The sequence below is a fragment of the Sinohyriopsis cumingii genome, chromosome 14, assembly GCF_028554795.1.
Source record: "Sinohyriopsis cumingii isolate HCF-2022 chromosome 14, ASM2855479v2, whole genome shotgun sequence".
Taxonomy (NCBI): Eukaryota; Metazoa; Mollusca; class Bivalvia; order Unionida; family Unionidae; genus Sinohyriopsis; species Sinohyriopsis cumingii.
Window position 1 is genome coordinate 112,338,479 of NC_142974.1, and position 22,751 is coordinate 112,361,229.

General features: G+C 34.3%; 1 protein-coding gene across 5 annotated transcripts in view; it reads right to left on the minus strand.

Annotated features, from left to right (window-relative positions):
• Window positions 1-20,480, minus strand: part of LOC149784613 (uncharacterized) — a 37,032-nt gene extending 16,552 nt beyond the window's left edge. Inside the window, exons 1-6 of one of the 5 annotated variants that reach the window (XM_089932672.1) lie at window positions 20,170-20,354; window positions 15,659-15,839; window positions 12,888-13,117; window positions 7,757-7,887; window positions 6,026-6,150; window positions 3,025-3,887 (exon numbers count right to left, since the gene is read on the minus strand). In XM_089932672.1, coding sequence (XP_089788798.1) covers window positions 3,025-3,887; window positions 6,026-6,150; window positions 7,757-7,887; window positions 12,888-13,070 — 1,302 coding nt within the window. In that variant the 5' untranslated portion in view covers window positions 13,071-13,117; window positions 15,659-15,839; window positions 20,170-20,354. The other 4 variants (XM_089932671.1, XM_089932670.1, XM_089932669.1 and 1 more) reach the window with 4 other exon arrangements.
• Window positions 20,481-22,751: the final 2,271 nt, after the last annotated feature.

The window sequence follows — 22,751 nt, forward strand, 5'->3', positions numbered from 1 at the left end:
TTTGTTTTCAAGTCAACCATGTGGCAGTTCAATAAATGGGTCACAAATAGCAATACCAAGGAAAGTTAATGGACGTGAATGTTAGTAGCTTGCCATAAGTAGCTGCATAACTGAAGTTTTTCTTGGTGCTCCATTTTTTATTAACAACTATGGTCTACTGGAAATTTTCAGATCCATGCAATCTGGTAATCTTGTAAGATTTTATAGCTTTTATTTCTGGGCAATCTGGGAATCATGTAAGATTTTATGGCTGTCGGATCTCTGTGATCTGGGAATCCTAAAAGATTTTATGGCGGTCAGATCTCTGTGATCTGGGAATCCTAAAAGATTTTATGACTGTCAGATCTCTGTGATCGGGGAATCCTAAAAGATTGTATGACTGTCAGATCTCTGTGATCGGGGAATCCTAAAAGATTCTATGACTGTCAGATCTCTGTGATCTGGGAATCCTGTAAGATTTTATGACTTTCAGATCTAAGCAATCTGGGGATCCTGTAAGAAGTTTTGATGTCAAAATTAAACAAGACTGGAGTTGAGCACAAAGGTGTTGTGATTTAGGTGCAACAAAGAAAAGCAAAAGCTGGATCAAACCTGAGTCACAGTTTAACTAAGTACTTTCCACTGCAGTTAAGGATGATGATTATTTATAAAATGTTGCAGTCTTGAACTTTTTAAAAACTGACATTTCAACTGTTGAACACAGATGAGGGGAATAGTAATTAAATACTTGTAATTCAATATTGACTTCCAAGTATAACAATCAAGATGTCGGCAAGAATCCATAAAATAACTGGTAAAAATTCAACAAATTTTTATTGGTTGAAGATCATGGATTCCTTTTATCAAATATGGACTGAGAAGACTGTATATTTGGTGAGTGCATTGTTTTAGTCTTAAGTACTTACTTAGATCAGAGTGGGTTTCCACAAAATAAAGTCTGTTTCCACTTCATGATAGGTCATAAATAGCTAATGATTTCCCCCGATTCTTGTAAACTTTTTGATACATACATTTTATCCTTTCTTTCCGGGAATTTTACAGCATTTGTTAGAATTGTATAAACATTTTGTTCGACTATATCATGGGAGAAAGACATTGCAACTAGGTCATTTTAACCTGTCTCTCCCAGAGTTAACAGTACAGTATGAAGGCGACAAATAATATTTGATTGATAATATCACAATGAAATGATCACAATATTTTACAGTAAGCATTCATTTTCCAGAAGATTACATTCCTAGCATTAAATCAGAAATAGCAACTCCAGATATGAGACATAACAGTGTAAATTATCCATAAAAAATAAAAATATTTAAATTTTTTAATTCAGAAATGTTCTAAATGTGAGTCCATAAATGGCAGCATGCCTTTCCACCTCTAAAAGCACTAACCCTGGTTATTGCCATAACTAATGCCGATGTTGCCAAAGAGCACTAGCCAATACAATACCAGTGAAGACTGTCATGTGACCATAATTTGTAAAGTGATGATGGCTGAACATCAAGGTCAACATCCAACTTCAAACGTTTTGAGGAAATGCTGCTCATTTTCAAAGACAACACAGGAATCTATTGTCATACTGTTTATATGCAAGATAACTGACAATGCATATTTAGTAACCAAAAAAGAATAGGTATACTGGCAGCAGTACTTTATATTTTAAGAGAAACAAGTGTTTGATGGGGCAAAATCATATCCCAAGTTTGAAACTGAAAGGAGTGAAAGTGTGAATAAACATTTTAAAAGCATACAAAGGTTATGAAAATGTAAATAAGGGCAGTTTCTCATCAGTGTTGCTTGTAATAAATAATCATGTGGCTATTTTATGATCACACTGAATACCAAAATGCACAGCAAACCAGATCACACTGAATACCAGCAGACTGCACAATATACCAGCATATCACAATCTTGGTTGGGGCCCCAAGTGGCCGAGTGGTCTAAAGCGCTCTCCGTTACAGATCACTGCCATCTCAACTCTGTCTGCGTGGGTTCAAGTCTAGGATTTGGCCAATGTGGGTATGTGAGAAAGCTTGCCAGTAGCTTCTCGTGGGTCGGTGGTTCTTCCAGGGGTTTCCCCCGAGTTCTTCCTCCACCATTAATACTGGCCGCCATACATAGCCTATCATGTGCTGAAAAATGGCGTTAAACCCCACAACAACAACAACAACAATCTTGGTTATTTGCTCTATTTATATCTTTATGTGAACAGCATGGGCCATGACCCAATTGCCACATAACCGAGCATAAACTCAGCCGCAATATGACAAAATAAAAACTCCTATCTAGGATATCTCAATATAATCAAAACCTGTATGAATTAATTCAAACTAAAAGATCATACCAAAATTTTCTCAACTATGACCCTATAGGTAACAGATTTAAAGATGAAAATTTAAGTTCAGTTTTTGTTCCAAGTCAGTATAGTTTCTACAGGACTAGGCTTTTAGTCTCATGCTATTTTTAGCACAAAATTCAGGCTTAAATTCCAAATCCCAAAACTATGATGGTCTGTAACTTTATCTGGAATCAACTTAAAATCATAGAACTTTAGGTTTTTACTTCCTTTCCTAACCTTTCCAATTTTAATGATCAATATTTACTCCAAGTATCATACATGTATCTATAAACAGTATCCAATATTTACTCCATGTATCATATCCATATACAGTATACAATATTTACTCCAAGTATCATATATACAAACAGTATCCAATATTTACTCCAAGTATCATATCTATAAACAGTATCCAATATTTACTCAAAGTATCATCTATATACAGTATCCAATATTTAATCCAAGTATCATCTATATGCAGTATCCAATATTTGCTCCAAGTATCATATCTACATACAGTATCCAATACTTACTCCAAGTATCATATCTATATACAATATCCAATATTGAAGGTTTAATCATGGGTTTTAAGCTGGCAAATTGTGCAGCAGAAAATGTACAACTACACTGCTTGCACTTGGGAGGTAAAAGAATACAAAGAAATATTGCCAACAAATCATTCGTACCTCTTCAAGGCTAAGTCTAAGATCCTCTGTAATGATATAAGGATTTTTTTTGACTGATGGTATCCAGCGAATTCTCTTTCTCTTTTTTCTTCTTTCCCTATCGCTATATGAGTCATCAATTACAAAGGTGTCTCCATCTGAATCATCCATTTTACATGCATGATGAAGATCTGCTTTACTGTTAGTTCTGACTGTCTGGTTGTCTGTCTTTGACTCTAATTCACCACTTGTAAGTTGTTTACTACACCCTACATCATGAGACAGGTCTAATTCCAGATCAGTTTCACTGGTCTTAGAAATACCATTTTCTTTATCTAGTGGATCACAGGTGATGCAACCATTTGTTTCTTTATCCATTTCATCTTCATGTTGAATGTCTTTCTTCATGTGTGTGTTATCAGCTATGTCAGTGTTCTCTTTATTTTCTACTCTACACTGCACTGAAGTACCACTTTCTAAATTTGTGCTTGACTCATTTGGAATGTTGCCTTCAATATCACTGACATCTCTTTTATCTAAATGTTTTGTATTATCAACAGATGTCTCTGTAGACCAAAAATCATTATCTACATCATCATCATCCCAATTATTTTTAACTTTTGTTGTCTCAATCCTAGATGCTGATTCAGTTCTCCAAAAGCCCTCATCCATTTCTGCATCTTCCCAGCTGTCTTTTGCAAAATTTCTGGTCACTGCTTTTGAGCCTGTCCTTAAATTAAGGTCCTCCTCTTGTTGTTCACAAGACAACTCATGTGAAACCTCTCCTGTTTTCTGCTCCTGAAGAGCACTGCTGTCACCTGTTTGGCCTTGAGAATTCTGATGTATATCCCAGCAAGTAACAGCAGAGTCCTCAACTTCTTTTTCTGCAAAAATGAATAATTTTGTGTGAAGGCAATTTGTTAGGGGTGGCTGTAAGTTAATCAGCTTTTTCTTCAACAATCATAAGGTGTACTCAATTAAAACTGAATATGAGTTAAACAAACCAGAGATCTCATATACATCTGTCTGCTTCTAGAACACAAACCTTTAAAGTTGTTTTGAACATCTGTCACAACGTTGCAGATGTAGTTCTTTTGCAGTGTTTATTTGAATACCTGTCACTAAGTCATGGATGTATGTTATATGAACTTCAAATGATATTAACTTAAGTTTGTATTTGTGGAACGGCTCCCAAATTCTAGTTAGAATTCCAAGTGGCTGGGGAAATTTAAAAGTATTTATACTTCCTAACTCTTACTCGTCAGATTAGATACAATTTAACTTCCAGCTAAAATGTAAAAGCACGGAAAGGTTATAACAAGTGTCATTAATGTTTTGGGTTTTTTCTTTCAATTTTTAAAAATAAGCACAATACACTTTGGCAAAGATTATCATTTTGCTAAATAGTTCTAAAGTGAAATAAAAGAAAAAATTCCTCACAAATTAAGGAAACATTACTTGGATATTAATAATGTATGTTAATCAGTTTGTTTAGGGTATAATTTGTTATTGTCAAATAAAAAATATTCTTGTGTCAATGCAAAACACAGAACCTTACTGCAGGTGCTGTCATCATAACTGGAAACATGAAACACAAGTCTGTCTTTTGAAAACATAGATGATACATAACTGTTGTTATTAAACATAGATGATACAAAAGTCTTTTGAGAACACAGATAATACAAAAATCTGCCTTTTGAGAACACAGATGATATATAAATCTGCCTTTTGAGAAAACAGATGATACATAAAACTGTCTATTGAGAACACATATGATAAGTCTGTCTTCTTTTGACAACATAGGTGAGATATAAGTCTGTCTTCTGTTAACACAGAGGAGAAAAAACAATCCTTAATGACCATGTAATTGGGACAGGAATAAAATAGATGCTGCACCCAACAGTGAACAAAAGATTTACAATTTGTTTATTATGCTGTCATAAATACCTTTTTAAAAAATTCCCAATATGCAACAGTATAATGAGCCAGGAGATTTGGGTTACTTATGATTTTATCTGAACAGCACAGGAGCCTTGGTGGTTCAGTGGAAAGCATGATAGATTCATGACTGAAAGGATGAAGGTTTGAATCCTACCATTGGATTAGCCTGGTTCAGCTACCATGGGGTGTCCTTGGGCAAGGCACATTATTCTGATTGCATTGGCACTAAATAAATACCTTTGCTGCTGTACCGTAAAAGACCAAATCAAACCAGAACAGCACAGAGGATTCCATGTGAACATAAGCAGATAGAAGATTTAGGCTTGCTTATAACATTTGTGATCCTAATGAGCCATCAGATCTAGGCTTACTTATAAATTCACATGAACATAATAAGCTGGCAGATTTAGACTTATTTATAAATTCATGTGAATATAATGAACTAACAGATTTCTATTTACTTATAAATTCATGTGCACATAGTGAACAGGTTTCTGCTTACTTATAAATTCTTGTGAACAGAAAAGAATCTGATTTCTTTATATAATGACAGATCTCTGTGTATACTGTTTATAATTAAGTGGATATGATACATGCATACTGTTCTGATTTATTTATACAATGACAGATCTCTGTGTATACTGTTTACAATTGAGTGGATATGATACATGCATACTGTCATGATTTCTTTAAACAGTGACAGATCTCGGTGTATACTCTTTACAACTGAGTGGATATGATACATGCACATTGTCATACAGTACTGATTTCTATGATTGTCATTTCTTTGTACAATGACAGATCTGTGTGTATACTGTTTACAAATGAATAGATATGATACATGCATACTGTCATACCGTACTGATTTCTTTATAGAATGACAGATCTGTGTAATATTGTTTACAACTGAGTGGATAAGATACATGTTCATTGTCATACAGTACTGATTTCTATGATTGTCATTTCTTTGTACAATGACAGATCTGTGTGTATACTGTTTACAATAGAGTGGATATGATAATTGCATAATGTCATACAGTACTGATTTCTAAGATAACACAATGTCCAATGAATAACAAACCATTGGATTCAGAGATATCCATTTCTTCTTCAAGGTCACCATAACTGCTGCTGCTGCTATACATCTCTTCCTCATTGGCTAACTTGCGATCACACGACTCACTCCATTTTTTGTGTAGTAAGTACCTAATAAGAAACACAGTAGTGAGTGAAGTTCTGTCAGATGACATATTGACGGTTTATCATTAAACTGGATATTTAAATGAAATGAACAATGTCATATGATCAATTTTTTTATGATGTTAACTATGCTAAGACATGAATAGAGTAAATTTTCAAACAATATCATGCACTAAAATAATCCGTCAAAATGAATTTGCATTTTTCATTTATTTGCCAGCATGACTTGAATCTTCATATGGTAACTTGTTCTTACTGACCAATATGCAAAATATTCATAATGTTGTAATGTGGCTCGTAAACAATAATGTTGTAATATGGCTTGTAAACAATAATGTTGTAACATGGCTTGTAAACAATAATGTTGTAATGTGGCTTGTAAACTATAATGTTGTAATATGGCTTGTAAACAATAATGTTGTAATGTGGCTTGTAAACAATAATGTTGTAATGTGGCTTGTAAACAACAAAATTGTAATATGGCTTGTAAACAATAATGTTGTAATGTGGCTTGTAAACAATGTTGTAATGTGGCTTGTTAACTATAATGTTGTAATATGGCTTGTAAACAATAATGTTGTAATGTGGCTTGTAAACAATAATGTTGTAATATGGCTTGTAAACAATAATGTTGTAATGTGGCTTGTAAACAATAATGTTGTAATATGGCTTGCAAACAATAATGTTGTAATGTGGCTGTAATGTGGCTTGCAAACAATAATGTTGTAATATGGCTTGTAAACACTAATGTTGTAATATGGCTTGTAAACAATGCTGTAATGTGGCTGTAATGTGGCTTGTAAACAATAATGTTGTAATATGGCTTGCAAACAATAATGTTGTAATGTGGCTTGTAAACAATAATATTGCAATGTGGCTGTAATGTGGCTTGTAAAGAATAATGTTGTAATATGGCTTGTAAACAATAATGTTGTAATGTGGCTGTAATGTGGCTTGTAAACAATAATGTTGTAATATGGCTTGTAAACAATAATGTTATGTTGTAATATGGCTTGTAAACAATAATGTTGTAATGTGGCTTGTAAACAATAATGTTGTAATGTGGCTTGTAAACAATAATGTTGTAATATGGCTTGTAAACAATAATGTTGTAATATGGCTTGCAAACAATAATGTTGTAATGTGGCTTGTAAACAATAACGTTATAATGTGGCTGTAATGTGGCTTCTAAACAATATTGTTGTAATGGGGCTTGTAAACAATGATGTTGTAATGTGGCTTGTAAACAATAATGTTGTAATGTGGCTTGTAAACAATAATGTTGTAATGTGGCTTGTAAACAATAATGTTGTATTGTGGCTTGTAAACAATAAATTAATGTTTACTCTGTTTGACAAACCCCTCCCTCCTTCTCATCACTTATTCTGTTTGATAAAACCCTTCCTCCTCCCCATCAATTAATCTGTTTGATACAATCACTAACTCCTCTACAACATTTAATTTGTATAATAAAACCCCTCCCTACTCCACATCACCTAATTTGTATAGTAAAACCCCTCCCTCCTCCCTATTATATAATAATTGATAAAATTGCTTGTATTTTTAAATATAAGAACTGACATGACTTTTTCAGTATAGATATTCAACTTACTGTCTGCGAGACATGACTTTAAGCTGAGTACTCTCCCCTGATAAATCTCCCTTGACAGGGACGTGAACCGTTCTTTTTCTCTGGTTAAAATCTGGACAGCTTCTGGATAACATGCCCTTTCCAAAGAAACCCTGCAAGAGAAAAGATCTAGCTTTCTTTAAATGTACTCAGTTAATTCTGTTTCATTTTTAACCCAATACAATGCAATATTTACTGATAATAACCCAATACAATGCAATATTTACAGATAATAATCCAATACAATGTAATATTTACAGATAATAACCCAATACAATGCAATATTTACAGATAATAACCCAATACAATGCAATATTTACAGATACAATGCAATATTTACAGATAATAACCTAATACAATGCAATATTTACAGATAATAATCCAACTCATTCCCTAAATTCCTAAACAAGATAATAATTTGTGCAGGTCACAGGAATGTCCAATCCCATGATTCATTCCATTTATAGTTTTCCTCAGAATTTGATCCATTATCCATTTTCTATGTGTGGAAGTCTTGTATAAATCAGTCTCATCTGCAGTCTTGTGACTGGTACCCATCAAAGTAAGACAAGTTGAAATTAGAAAAACACGCATCTGATAATCAGTCAAAAACAAAATTTCATTCTGCACATGATGCCAACAGAGCCACTTTGATGACTAATCCATAAGCATCCTTATTTTTTAAACATAATTTTTTTTATTGCATTATAAAGAAGAATATCTCTGCCCTATTTTTTAAAACATGGTACATGATGAAATATAATTGTACCACTGAAAGGGAAAGGAATTAAAATTCTGTGCTAAATGGTACTTACTGAAGCATGAATAAGTCAGCTGATCAAAGCTATGATAAGGCAATGACAATCAATATATGTTTTAATTATTTAATTAGGTCATGTATATGTTACTTCACCAAAGGCAGTTCCATTATTATCCAACAATTCTATATTTTAAACACAATGTCTAGGTAATGAAATGGGATAAGTTGGGATTTTGTAATTTTATGACTTTTAAACCAGGATTTATTCTGAATATGACCATCTATGTCTTAATTAGTAGAACTGATGTGGCTTTCCTATTACATTACAGTAGGCCTTAATGGGACAGAATCTAAGTCTTAATTTGTGTAGAACTGATGTGGGGCTCCTATTAGAGTACACAGTAGGCCTTAATGGGACAGAATCTAAGTCTTAATTTGTGTAGAATTGATGTGGGGCTCCTATTAGAGTACACAGTAGGCCTTAATGGGACAGAATCTAAGTCTTAATTTGTGTAGAACTGATGTGGGGCTCCTATTAGAGTACACAGTAGGCCTTAATGGGACAGAATCTAAGTCTTAATTTGTGTAGAACTGATGTGGGGCTCCTATTAGAGTACACAGTAGGCCTTAATGGGACAGAATCTAAGTCTTAATTTGTGTAGAACTGATGTGGGGCTCCTATTAGAGTACACAGTAGGCCTTAATGGGACAGAATCTAAGTCTTAATTTGTGTAGAACTGATGTGGGGTTCCTATTAGAGTACACAGTAGGCCCTAATGGGACAGAATCTAAGTCTTGATTTGTGAAAAACTGAAATCAGGTTCCTATTAAAGTACACAGTAGGCCCTAATGGGACAGAATCTACGTCTTGATTTGTGTAGAACTGATATGGGGTTCTTATTAGATTACAAAGTAGGCCCTAATGGGACAGAATCTAAGCTTCAATTCATGTAGAACTATCACAAGGAATGCCCTAATGGGACAGAATCTAAGCCTTGATTCATGTAGAACTATCACAGTACAAGCAATGCCCTAATGGGACAGAATCTAATCCTTGATTCATGTAGAACTATCACAGCACAAGGAATGCCCTAATGGGACAGAATTAAGACTGGTTTGTAGTTGTGTATTCTTGTTTTAAGCATCCATGGCCCTTTTCCTTAATATAATTACATGACAAGAAACCTCTTGTAAGCCGCATGCATTATGGGTGAAACCAGCAACATTTCCTGTGAAACAGCTAAGTCTGGAAACTAGTTTGAGTGCATAAATGTAATAATCCATTATTTTCTCATTTCTGGCACATGGAAAGTCCTATTTTGTGATTCATTCCATGCATATCTCTGTCTCCTTGGTACTGTGTCGTTATCAAAACTTAATGCATTAACTACTTTCTGTCTATTAGTTTTGCGAGAATCCGACTAATCTGCAGTCTTGAACTTGAAACCAACATTTTTTTTAAAAGTTGCCAACAGAAGAATACACAAAATAAAATTACTTGAAAACAAAAGCATATCCATATTTGAAGCAGAAAAACATGCAACTTGGATGATAGCTAAATGAGGGTTAAAAATACAATGGATAATCTCCTGAAAACAAAAGTATATCCACACATATGAAACAGAGAAACATGTGACTTAGATGACAATTATTATCAGAGTTTAAATACTGTGGATTAAAGTGTGCTGAGGTGTCAAATTACAGTACAGCTCACGTGTATTTTCAGAACCTCACATAGCGCAACGGAGAACTACATACCCTCCACATTTGCTCTACAATAACTCTCCATGATGGAGTGATAAATACCTACATATCACCAACATGCTTTAGCTGACATGCTGATGGCATGTCCACCTTGGAGTGTCTGTTCAACTTGACTGATTGACAGTTGAACAGCCAATGAATGAAGACCATCCTAGGAAAGACCGAAATGTAATAACTGATTTACAATCATATACCACTTCAAGTATCAGTTATCCTTCTTTTTGGTCAAACATATGGACAGTAAAAAGAATAATTTCCAAAGAGATGTATATCGATTGACTTTTGGAACAAATTTCAATCTTTCATTGTTAGTGACAGGACCATAATTTGAGTTGTTAAGTATGACACGTGAAGTTGGATGGCTCCGAGTGTTAACAACACACCTTTCCCGAGCTGAAATTGACATCATCTTCTCATGAAAAAAAATTTTTTTAAAAGTGTTTACATTTGTCACTGCTGTCACTAGTTGTGTACATGAAAATTAAATCTTGTAACTGGGCCAGTACTAATCTTGTAACTGGGCCATTACTGCTCTTGTAACTGGGCCATTACTGCTTAAGGGCTAAACACGTTCTTTGCATTTAAGTGTAAATTCAGCATATTCTATTTTGTTTATTGTGTTTTAGACAGAAACAGCTGTCATCTGGAGGGGCCCCGAGTGGCTGAGTGGTCTAAAGCGCACTCTGTTACGGATCACTGCCATCTCACCTATGTCTGCGTGGGTTCAAGTCTTTGATTTGGCCAATGCTGGTATGTGAGAAAGCTTGCCAGTAGCTTCTCGTGGGTCGGTGGTTCTTCCCAGGGTTTTTCCAGGTTCTTCCTCCACCATTAATACTGGCAGCCATGTAAAGCCTATCTTGTGCTGAAAAATGGTGTTAAACCCCACAACAGTAACTGTCATCTGGAATGCAAGTGTTCATTCCTCAGAGGATTAATTTTCATGTTTGAACAGTAGGATGCATTTGCACTGTTTGAAAGAAGCTCAGCAAGGTCTCATCAAGTTAGTGTGGAAGTTTGTTCAGATTTCTTTGAATAAAGCAAGAGCATAAACTTATTGCAAACAATGTTGATCAACCATTTTTATATGGGGAAAAATGTATTGTAGTATTTATACAGTCTGTGAGGCATTGTGTCTATGTTAATATTATCCACAAATTTGATTTACCATTACATCCATTACATTATTTTCATTAGAACTAGGGAATGTTTATAATCAGCTGATATCCATGTAGATATATCTGTGAGCCTTTAAAGAGCTCGCTTGCAGGGGTTATACACTGTCACAGTAAACCAAGCCCATTTGATAGAGACCATGTCATCCATGACAACTCCGAGAGAAACCTTGGAGTTCAGAGCAATTTTCCACAAGCTGATGCAGTAACTCCACCTGTGGTGAGATATTTTCTTAATCCTTTCCACCCTCTCTTTACACCCACTGCGATGCATGGGGTTTCAAAAATATGCATGTGCTGCACTGTACATACATGTGTAAATAATCTTTTGATCAAAACGACCATCAGGAATGACAATCAGTTAAATCATTAACCCCAGGTGCCACATTTGTGCATCGGAAGGTAGTACCCTACTTCCAAGATCTGATGCATCAAGGTCACCCAAATGGGTAGTGTTACAGAAAAGTAGACAGACATAGCTCTACAAGGATACCACATAAGCTGGACTTTCTACTCGTATTAGAAAATATAGAAAGAGACCTGACATTGTTACAACAAAATTTGCCCATCATCAGAATTGGATTCTGTGTCTGGATTTTAGACATTTTGGCCTCAGTTATAAGCCAGACAGGTCTAACCTGCACACATACAGTCACACCTTTGCAAAAAGTAGAATAAGTTGTAGATTTAAAGTAAACATTGGTAAGGACATACCACATACTGCATGAATGATGATGATACTTGCTTTGTTGACATGATTTTATAAAAATGAACATTGCTGATAAAATTCATACAGAGGACATTTCTGCTGGAATCTTAATTTCTCCAAAAAATTAAAAGTACACACACTTTTACACATGTTTCACTTTTCCTGGATATCCATGCTTTATGATGTACAGTATGCATACTTTTTACACAGATTTCAGTTTTCCTGGATAACCATGCTGTATAATGTACAGCATGCACACTTTTTACACAGATTTTGGTGACCTAGAGAACCATGCTGTATAATATATGTTTAAATTATTATTTAAAGCCATCATCTGATCATTGTATTACCATACAATATCTTGTGTGTTTAAGTACTTAACAACTTGGAAGTCAATTAGAATTAATGGCACATCATCATTCCTATATTTTATATAATTTCCATGTAAAATTCATTATGTTCTCTCTTTACATACATTTTTGGAGACCCAATACTCTAAAAAATATCAAATCTTTTGTGTTTTTTTATATAAAAAATGCCTGCATGAGTAAATTCAATCTGCAAAATGGTAAATCTGCTTTCTCTTTAAATAATTGGGACAAGGACAAATTTCTGTCCCCTAAGGACTCAAACAAGCCCCTACAACCTGTAACAAAGCTACATATACTGTACAATGAAGAGTCATATAAACTGTATCAAGAGTCATACCATCTTGTATAGAAAATGAATATCTCCTGAATGCTGAACAGTTACATGGTTTCCATGGTAAACTCCTGTATAGTAAAACCATTGTTTCCTCCCTGCTGACTCCTGTGTAACTGTTGCTATAGGAACAGGAAATGGAGACTCATTTGTTTGCTGGACCCTTTTCTTCCTCCGTGGTGCAGACATCCTGAATTTATGCTTGCTTTTTTCTCATTGCAATCAAACAGTGTTATCTGTAAATAAAAAATTCTGATCTTGAGGATATTAAGATTCCCAAAACTGTTGAATTTATAATAAAATGGTATAAATCACTTAACATCTTGTCATGTATTTGCAGGATATTATTCTTGTACTGGAGTATTTTAGAACAATAACAACATCTCAGTAACATTTTCGTGTCCTCAAATTCAAGATATCTCCATTTTAAAAGTTGTTTTTTGTGTTTGAGGTGTATTAATTAATGTAAATATAATTCTCCATTTGACTACATCAGAGTATCACATCGAGGCACGATGTCACACAGTGTCACAAAATGGAACTATGTCACACTGAGTGTCACAACAAGGCAGTATGTCACAGCATCAAAGTCAATGAGTACTGCAAATTAACTCCATTGCACTATATCACACTGAGTGTCACAATGGGGCACTTTCATACAACACTGTAGTGTCACAACACGGCAGCATGTCACAATGAGTGTCACAACGTGGCACTATCATACTAGTGTCACAACATGGCAGCAAGTCACAATGAGTGTCACAACATCACAATAGTGACAACATCTGTGAGTTTGTCAAGGATTTAACAGCACAAAAAAATGGACAATATATCATATCAAAAGATTTTAGAACAGGATATCTATATCTGACAAACCCTAATGAACACTTATTTTTGACAAACTATCTAATATCACAAGAAAAAATGTATGCCATAAATTTCCCCCTTTAATTTCATCCTCTACAGCCTCTGACTGTACTTCATAAAAAAGGGAATAAAAGAAATTCAGGATTTGAAAATTCTACAAAGCCCTAAGTCCCATTGGAGTGAATAATTTAAAACTGGAGGTCCAAGACTCATAAAAACTGCCAATGGACTCGTGCATTGTTAAGGATACTGGACTTGCATCTTCAGAAATAACAAATGTTTCTCAGCGCCAACATTTCCAATAAAGACCTATTATTATTTTGCAACAGAAAAAAATTGTGAATATCACTTTAGTGGACAAATAATTCAAAGAGTCAACATGTACCATTGATACATTCAATTTTCTATCACATTATCCCCGACTTGATGCAACTTTGTTTTTGACACAGTCATAAACTCCTAGTTCTTGAGATAACACATTTCTTAATGACATAATGAGAGCAACATTTGTTCATGATGGTGAACAGTGAATCATATGGAGGACTGAAAAATTGATGAACATCCTGGCATTATGAGATGTAAATTGAAAAAAAAAAAAGAATTACATTTCACTAATTCTCTTTCTTCAACCAGCAAACCATCAGACAAATCCTCACTAGCTATTATGACGGGATCAATCAACTTGTAGCTATCAACTTTATATGTGATAGCAACATGATTCAAAATTAATAACTGCATAGCAACACCGTTTACAATGGTGCAAAGTGTTGTTTCATGTGAAGCTGTCATCACTACTGTTCAGAGGTGGTTTTGTGTTAATACAGTAAAACCCTGTCTTGAAAGACCACTACTCTGTGAGACCACTTGTCTTGAAAGACCATATTCTCAATGCAGATTTATTGATTATATAGTGTTGTGATCTGTTTTTAGAGACACAGTCTTGAGAGACCATATCTTTTTGGAAAAAGGGGTGGTCTTTCAAGACAAGTTTTACTGTGTAATTTTGCACATTTACAAGGAAAACATTCTTTTTACTTTTGTGGTTCCATCTGGTTGCATCCAAGTTTTTGAGAGATTTGCTGGATGCTTGAATGTAAGAAAGAAATTTTTAATTGGCTATTTTGCTCACACATCTGCTTAAAGTACAAATTTACTTTTTTTCTTTAAAACTAACCCTACATTTTGCAAAGTTTCCTCTGTCTGTACAGTTCCATGTGTGATACTGAGATTACCCTTTCTTTCTGTCACAGATCATATATACCACAGTGTAACAGATCATATATACACAGTGTAACAGATCATATATACCACAGTGTAACAGATCATATATACCACAGTGTAACAGGCCATATGTACAACAGTGTAACAGATCATATATACCAGTGTAACAGACCATATGTACAACAGTGTAACAGATCATAGGTACAACATTGTAACAGATCATAATTATGTACAACAATGTAACAGATCATATATACAATAGTGTAACAGATCATATATACCAGTGTAACAGACCATATGTACAACAGTGTAACAGATCATTTGTACAACATTGTAAATATCATAAGTACAACAATGTAAAAGATCATAGGTACAACATTGTAAACTAAAAGGTCATATTAACAGATCATACATACAACATCATAAAAGATCATGCGTCAAACCATGTAACAGATCATATGTACAACAGTATGAAAAATCATATGTACAAGAATGTAACAGATCATATTAACAGGTAACATGTACAAACGTACAACAGATCATATGTATAGCAGTATAACAAAATGTGTGTAGCAAATCATATGTATAACAGTGTAACAGATCATGTTAACAGTTCATGTGTTCAAAAGTATAACCAATTATATGTACAAATCAGGGCCCCAAGTGGCTGAGTGGTCTAAAGTGCTCACTGTTATGAATCACTGCCATCCCACCACTGTCTGCGTGAGTTCGAGTCTTGGGCTCTGCCAGTGTAGTTACATGAGAAAGCTTGTCAGTAGCTTCTCGTGGGTCGGTGGTTCTTTCTCGGGGTTTCCATGGTTCTTCCTCCACCATTTATACTGGCCACCATGTATAATAGCTGATCTTGTGCTGAAAAATGACATTAAACCCTATAACAACAACATCTACAAATCACTTGTACAACAGTGTAAATGATCATATTGGCAGATCATATGTACAACAGTGTAATGGACAGAAGTAGATAAGATTGAAGTATGTCAAGACAAGAAATGTAATACACCAAATTTGTAATAAATAGTCATCTGGTTGTAAGCACACCAAAAAGAGTATGTGGGAATATACCATTGACATTTGCTCTGCATTCTTTCCTAAAATAAGTAATGTTTCAAATACAATAGGTGGTATAACTTTGAATGGTATGTATTTCTGAAAATTTTGAAGTGGATGTTGTTGTTGTAGGGTTTAACGCCATTTTTCAGCATACAATAGGCTATACATGGCGGCCAGTATTAATGGTGGAGGAAGAACCTGGGAAAGAACCACCAACCCACAAGAAGCTACTGGCAAGCTTTCTCACATACCCACATTGGCTGAATCAGAGACTCGAACCCACACAGACAAAGGTGAGATGGAAATGATCCATAACGGAGAGCTCTTTAGACCACTTGGCCACTCGCGGCCCCCCAAACTGTTCATAGAAGCTGGAACCAATTTTATAGCAATCTGTAGTAATGCAAAGAAAAATCCTACATACCACTAAATAACTTAAATATTTGAAATAAGTTACTAACAATGCTAAATGCATAATACCTGAAATTTTTCTTCAATTTGCTTTTTTTATACTTGTGACAAAAGTTAAATATAATAATTATGCATTGAAAAAGCAAATAAATTGTTTCAAATTTAGAAAAAAATACAACTACAAATTTATGCATATTATTTTTAAAAAGAAAAAGCACATTGCATGACCAGTCCTGTAAATAATACATAAAGTATAATAATGAATGCAAAATAAATGCCTGATATGTAAGTCAATTTGCATGCATAGTAAAGTTAGCTCAAAGCTGGCGATCATTTTACTTAGAAAATATACCTTAGCAACAATATCCAAATGTCACTTTAGTTCATTCTGCACAGCATTGCAAATGATATCTGCATCTGTTCCTCATTGAATTTTCATGTCAGCATTTCAAAATGTAACTTAAGTTACTGAATCCATTTCTGCATTAATTATTTAAAATCAATTCATGCTGACATGCAACACCACACCATTCATTTGATACATGCTGAAAATGAATGGTCTGAGTACATGTAATCCATCATGTTCATTATGAGTTCTGGACGACTCCATATTTATTACTGCAACAAAATCAAAGGGAGGCCAAATATCAATTCTTCCACAAGTCGTGGTAGCATTGAAAAAACTGATGTAAATATGATATGCTGATTCAGCATGTATGTAATGTATGTATGTTGATTCAATTGCTGATAAAATACTTTGTGCGTAAAACAAATTTGGTACTTTAGCTATACTTAATGATGATTAACTGAAAATTCAAAGAGAAATGGACGCTGATATCATTTGTGATATTGTGCAGAATAAAGTATAGTAAATAAAAGTCATATTTCATGCATGTGTTCAGTATGGGTGATATTTTTTTAGAATGCAATTACACAAACCTTTAAATGGCAATTATTCACTTTATTTGGGTCATCCTACATCCATATTCATTTAGAAGGTCATTTTTTACATGCTATATACAACAAAAGTAAATTTTAAAAAGCGTGGATATTTTTGGATGAGGTCAACCAAAAGGTGTTACACAGTACAAATCAGATAGAATATCAGGCACTGCGATGTAATAATAAAAGATAAACATGTTAAAAATAAAAAAAATCTGTCTTGGCCAATAGTGTGATGATCATAACTGAGGTGCTCTTTAACTGATCCTGTTTAATACCTTATAACATTGTAAAAAGATTTGTCTGCAGGTTTCTTAATGACAGTTAAGGTGCAAAGCACTCAACAGTCTAGTCCTAGATGAAAGACCCTTGATGCTAATATATTTGGTTTGGGCATCAGGGTCTTACTGCCTAACTAATGGTGCTGTGTAACCTGTTTTGATGTCAAAAATATCGTAACAAAAGTCCAATTTTAAGGAATATCTCACATAACTGGCAACAAAAATAATGACGCTTTTCTACAAAGTAAAGTCATAATGTTTTAGTCAGACTTTACTTACTCTTATGTCTTTTGTCTAATAAATTCAAATACAAAAGAAATGGACCTGTTTTCAAATTTTGTTGGCATACATTTCAGTTGGCTGGAAAGTGATGAAAGCCGGAATAGCCAAAATCAGGTGAAGTTGAAATATTATTATTTAACGAAACAAATACAAATATATTATGCCTATTGGAACTGTATGCAATGTTTTGTTTCATTCAAGAAACATATCCTCCACATGAACCTACTTCGGCATACCTGGACTACTATTGCATTTCAACAAATTCAAATGCATGTCAACAGAGCATGTAAATGCATCCATTTGCTAGTGTTAGATTTTGATTCCACCTAGATCAAAACAACAATGTAAGTATATTAATTACATATCAATTTGTGGAAGAGTGTTGAAATGAGCTGCAAAGTGTGTGAGATATTCCTAAAACTCTGACTACTCATGCTGATGTCAACTGACATTGGAACGCACTATGCAAGCCCGTTATTTTGGTAGTAAGACATAATGATGGGAATCGGTCAGAAATTCATAATCAATAATTGGTTCCACTTAACCAACTGATAGTTGATTATAATTGGTTACTAAGAGCAAGTTTTAATTTTTGTTTGTTATATAGTTATATCTTTGATCAATAGTTCAAGATATAAGTAAATGTACATGAGTAATCTCTTTTAATGATGTATACTTTAACCTGATAATAATATTACATTTTTGTCTAGTGTGATGTGTGTTATTTTTGTTCTACAACTTTGTTAAATGAACGCAACTTTGTATGGCTAAGTCATATGCAACTGAAATACTGATGCAATCCCCCAAATTCATAAGTGATGTGTCTGGAATTTTAAGTGTAGAAGGACAAGGTTTTCTTGTTTTTCATTGTTTAGAAATACTACAAATAATGTTGCATTTAAACTGAAACAAATCATCAAAATATGTTTAAATTTATTAACTCAACTATTTAACAACTTGATCATGTAATAATGGCTATATGTTCCTAATTATGAAATTCTGCACCTATGAAATATCCAATGGTTTTATATTTGTAGTTGTGAAGGAAATTAATAAAATTCTCGTCAGTTTTAGTGGCTGAGAGTTTTACTAACCTTTGTGCTTTGCATACAACTAAAAAGTAGTCTCCCTTTACACACAATCGATTATGGAGTTCACAATCGATTATCTTATCGGTTCATTCAACCAACTGATGATCGATTATAATTGATAATCGGAACAACACTAGTAAGACATACCACTAAAACAAAAATAACGTGCTATGTCTTACACTGTAGGACAATCAACAGTCATAAATGAATAGATGTTATTTAAACTATATTAGTATTCAATTTTAGAACAACAATTAATATTTAAGATGAGTAAATGCACCACATTGGCATACACTAAAGAGACCACAAACTACACACTAAAATAATGGAAAATGTCACAAAATCAACATCTATCAAGCCTGTATAGTAAAAGTCACATAGGTCATGTATGCATTCAACATTGATTATTTCGGTTTCATTTTTAGAAGTTGCTTCTGTATATCTTTACAATTACTCAGCTTATTCTGACCCTCATACATCCATATTCCTTTATACGGTTATTATTTACATGCAAGGAGAAGTACATATGGCAAAATCAATGTTAAAGTACGCTGACATTTATGAACAAGATGAACCTAATGTTGGGATCCAGGAGAGTCTGGACTGAATCATGTCACATGCTGTGATATCACAATGAAAGCTACGCATGTTGGTAAATGTTGGTAAATAGCTTATTAGAATTGTTGTTGTAAACCATGCCGACGTTAAAAAATAAATCTTATCTTATAAACAAATTCTTAAAACCCAATACTATGACAATTAGACTTGACATGCTCTTTTCTTGACCCAGTTTCTTGACCCAGTTTCGTACCTGATCAGCAATGTAAAAGTCAAGAGTGATAATAATTTTTGTTAGAATGTTTCTTGGTGCCAGTTTAGAGGCAGGGCATTCAATCATGAATGAACAGAATTTGGTTAAACCTCAGGAATCTGACTTTTATCAATAAAGTACAATGAACTCTCTGACTACACGAATAACCGTATCGGTCCTATAAATTCGCAAAGGTGATTTCGTATTGTCTGAGATTTCATCGTTCTTTATTGATAAAACGTGAGACTCCTGTGGTTAAACATATTTAGTATTAAATTTTCAAACAATCTGAGTAAATGCAAATACATTACCTGTATGAGTTTCACTATAAATACCTCAATCTCAACTCTGTTGCGAATCTTTGATCAGTAATATACCTCACAATTCAGTACATGTTGCTTTTTGTATGGGCGCAGACATTTTGAAGGGACTAAAAATGTTATATTTCTTTCCCGATAAATAATTTCTTATCCGTCCAATATCAGTAATAATTACTATGGCAAATTAAAAAGTACCTATAATATATCCATTTGCAAATATGGCATATATATATAAGAAAGCAATGATCTAAGAGAGAACTTCATATAATTTTATTACACAATTTATGCCCCCAGCCATATCCGGTCATTTATTATTATTTTTTTTTAATCACGGGTTGTAAGCCAACACTTCAAAAACGGATAACCACTCCATGCTGCGAATGTTCCGGAACACCGTGTAGGGCACTGGCAACAAGTGGCCATAATTAGTTTTAATTAACACGGCAAATCGTTTTTGCAAAAATGCATAGTTTTGCACATGTGAAGAAAACTCTAAAATACATTACACCTGTGAGCAAGAATTTCACATATGCGAAATAAAAGACTCATTTTACATATACGTATAGTAATATGCGGTACCCCGGGACACTGCGTGGATTTACATTACACCGTATGTTTATGTTTAGATCCTGTTTAGGGCACAACGGAAATTTAACACTGATGCTACACTGTTATGTTATTAGATGTTGTTGACATCACACAGAGCTACGCGTTGTTGATCTCTATAAAATGGACCACTGGGAGACTGTACGAGAATTGGCACTTTGTCGTAGGTTTATATTGTGGTGGGGTGGGTGGTTTGAGGGTAAATCAGGAATGTAACATCACACATCGAAATTGAAACTTGTGAGCCTGTCTAGGGAGCAAAAGGATTTTAACCTTAATCTTCCGTGTTGAAACAATAATTGGGCACAAAAGGAAATTTAATGTTAAAATCCTAGATACTATACAATTCACACTTTTTAATTATCATTCAACACCTGACATATACCAAACACAAATTCGTACCAGATTTTTTCGTTTTTAGTGAAAGTCGTACTATGTTTTATTGACATGTAGTATGACTTTATTCTGTATACTGTATAAAATAAAAAATGTGGTTCTCATACTGGTTTTTTTCCCTTATGTAGTCATAGATTATACAGTCAAACCTGTTTTAAGGAGCCATATATGGCAAGCGATATAAATAACACCTAACAACAGCTGGTTCTTTTATAGAGGTTAATATCTTGCGTGTTTGATGTAAAGTCCTTAAAAATGTACCTGATGAAGAAAGGTGCTTCCTTAATGGAGATGACTTCTAAGGCCGGTTCGACCAGATTTTGTTCTCATGTTCAGCGTGTAAAATATCACCAATGACATATCAAAGAGCAATGTACACATACTTGAAAACAACACAGCTGATAAAAATCCACAGCATTGTCAAAGAGAGGACAATGTTTTTGTATACTTGCCTTAAAATGACATGAGGCTCATGCAGTCTTAATATATTTGACCTTTGGCCTTTTTATTACTTAATTGATGGCTTTCTACATTGACATAGGTACAAGCTTACTCAGATAAATCAACCCCGCCCAAATCTTTGTTGGTATTGATGGATGATACATCATCACCGGTGAGGGGCTGAGGTATTGGCATAGGACAAGCTATTTGTGGACTTTGGTAAAGGCAGATGGTGGAGAACTCTAATTACCGTGAATCTGAAGAAAAAAAAAACGGACCATATAGGCAACTGCACATACGTCACAATACACTGCATATAGTGGGTGTATATAAATGATTAGGACACTGTACTGCTCATGGGGAAATAAAAGCATAATATTACCTTTTCTGACCCTGACCTCTGACCTTGCAACCGACAACTTGACAAGAATTTGCCTTCACCCAAGTGACAACTCGCCTTTGAAGTCTGATTAAAAACAAAAATAAAATGATGGAAGGTAGATATCACTGATATCGCCGCGCGCCCTCCCCCCCCCCCTCCGGCATCCTCCGTGAAAGGGATAAAAACAAAATATGCTTACTAGGCAAAAAGTTGATTCAGTTAGACGCAACGTCACTTCGTTATTGTGTATGCATCTCATTCATCGTCGAACCTGTCCAATGTCTTTATGATATAAGCAAATAGTCCAAGTTTGATGAAATGCATGTCAGATATATTGCTTCTAAGGGGTAACAAGCTAAGCTAATCAAATTTCAAGGTCACCTAATTAATGCGAGTGGCTTTCGCTCGTTGTCGAAATCGTCCTAGATCTTTAACATTAGCATATCTATTACAAGTATGATTAAAACAAGTTTAGAAGTACGGCTACCAGAGTAATAACAACCTCAGCCAATCGTGTGCAAAATGATCTCTTTAGTATGTGCTTAGTATAGAATCACTTCGAGATATTTGATCATGTAAGCCCACTGTTCAAGTTTGACCAAATCAGATAAGAAATGTGCGTTCCACAGGAATAGACGAGCCAATCACATTCAAGGTCACCTAGCTCATATGTGGGAATCTAGCATATTATCGAACTTGTGTGAGATCTTTAAAATATAAGCGTATATTCCTAGTTTGATCAAAGATC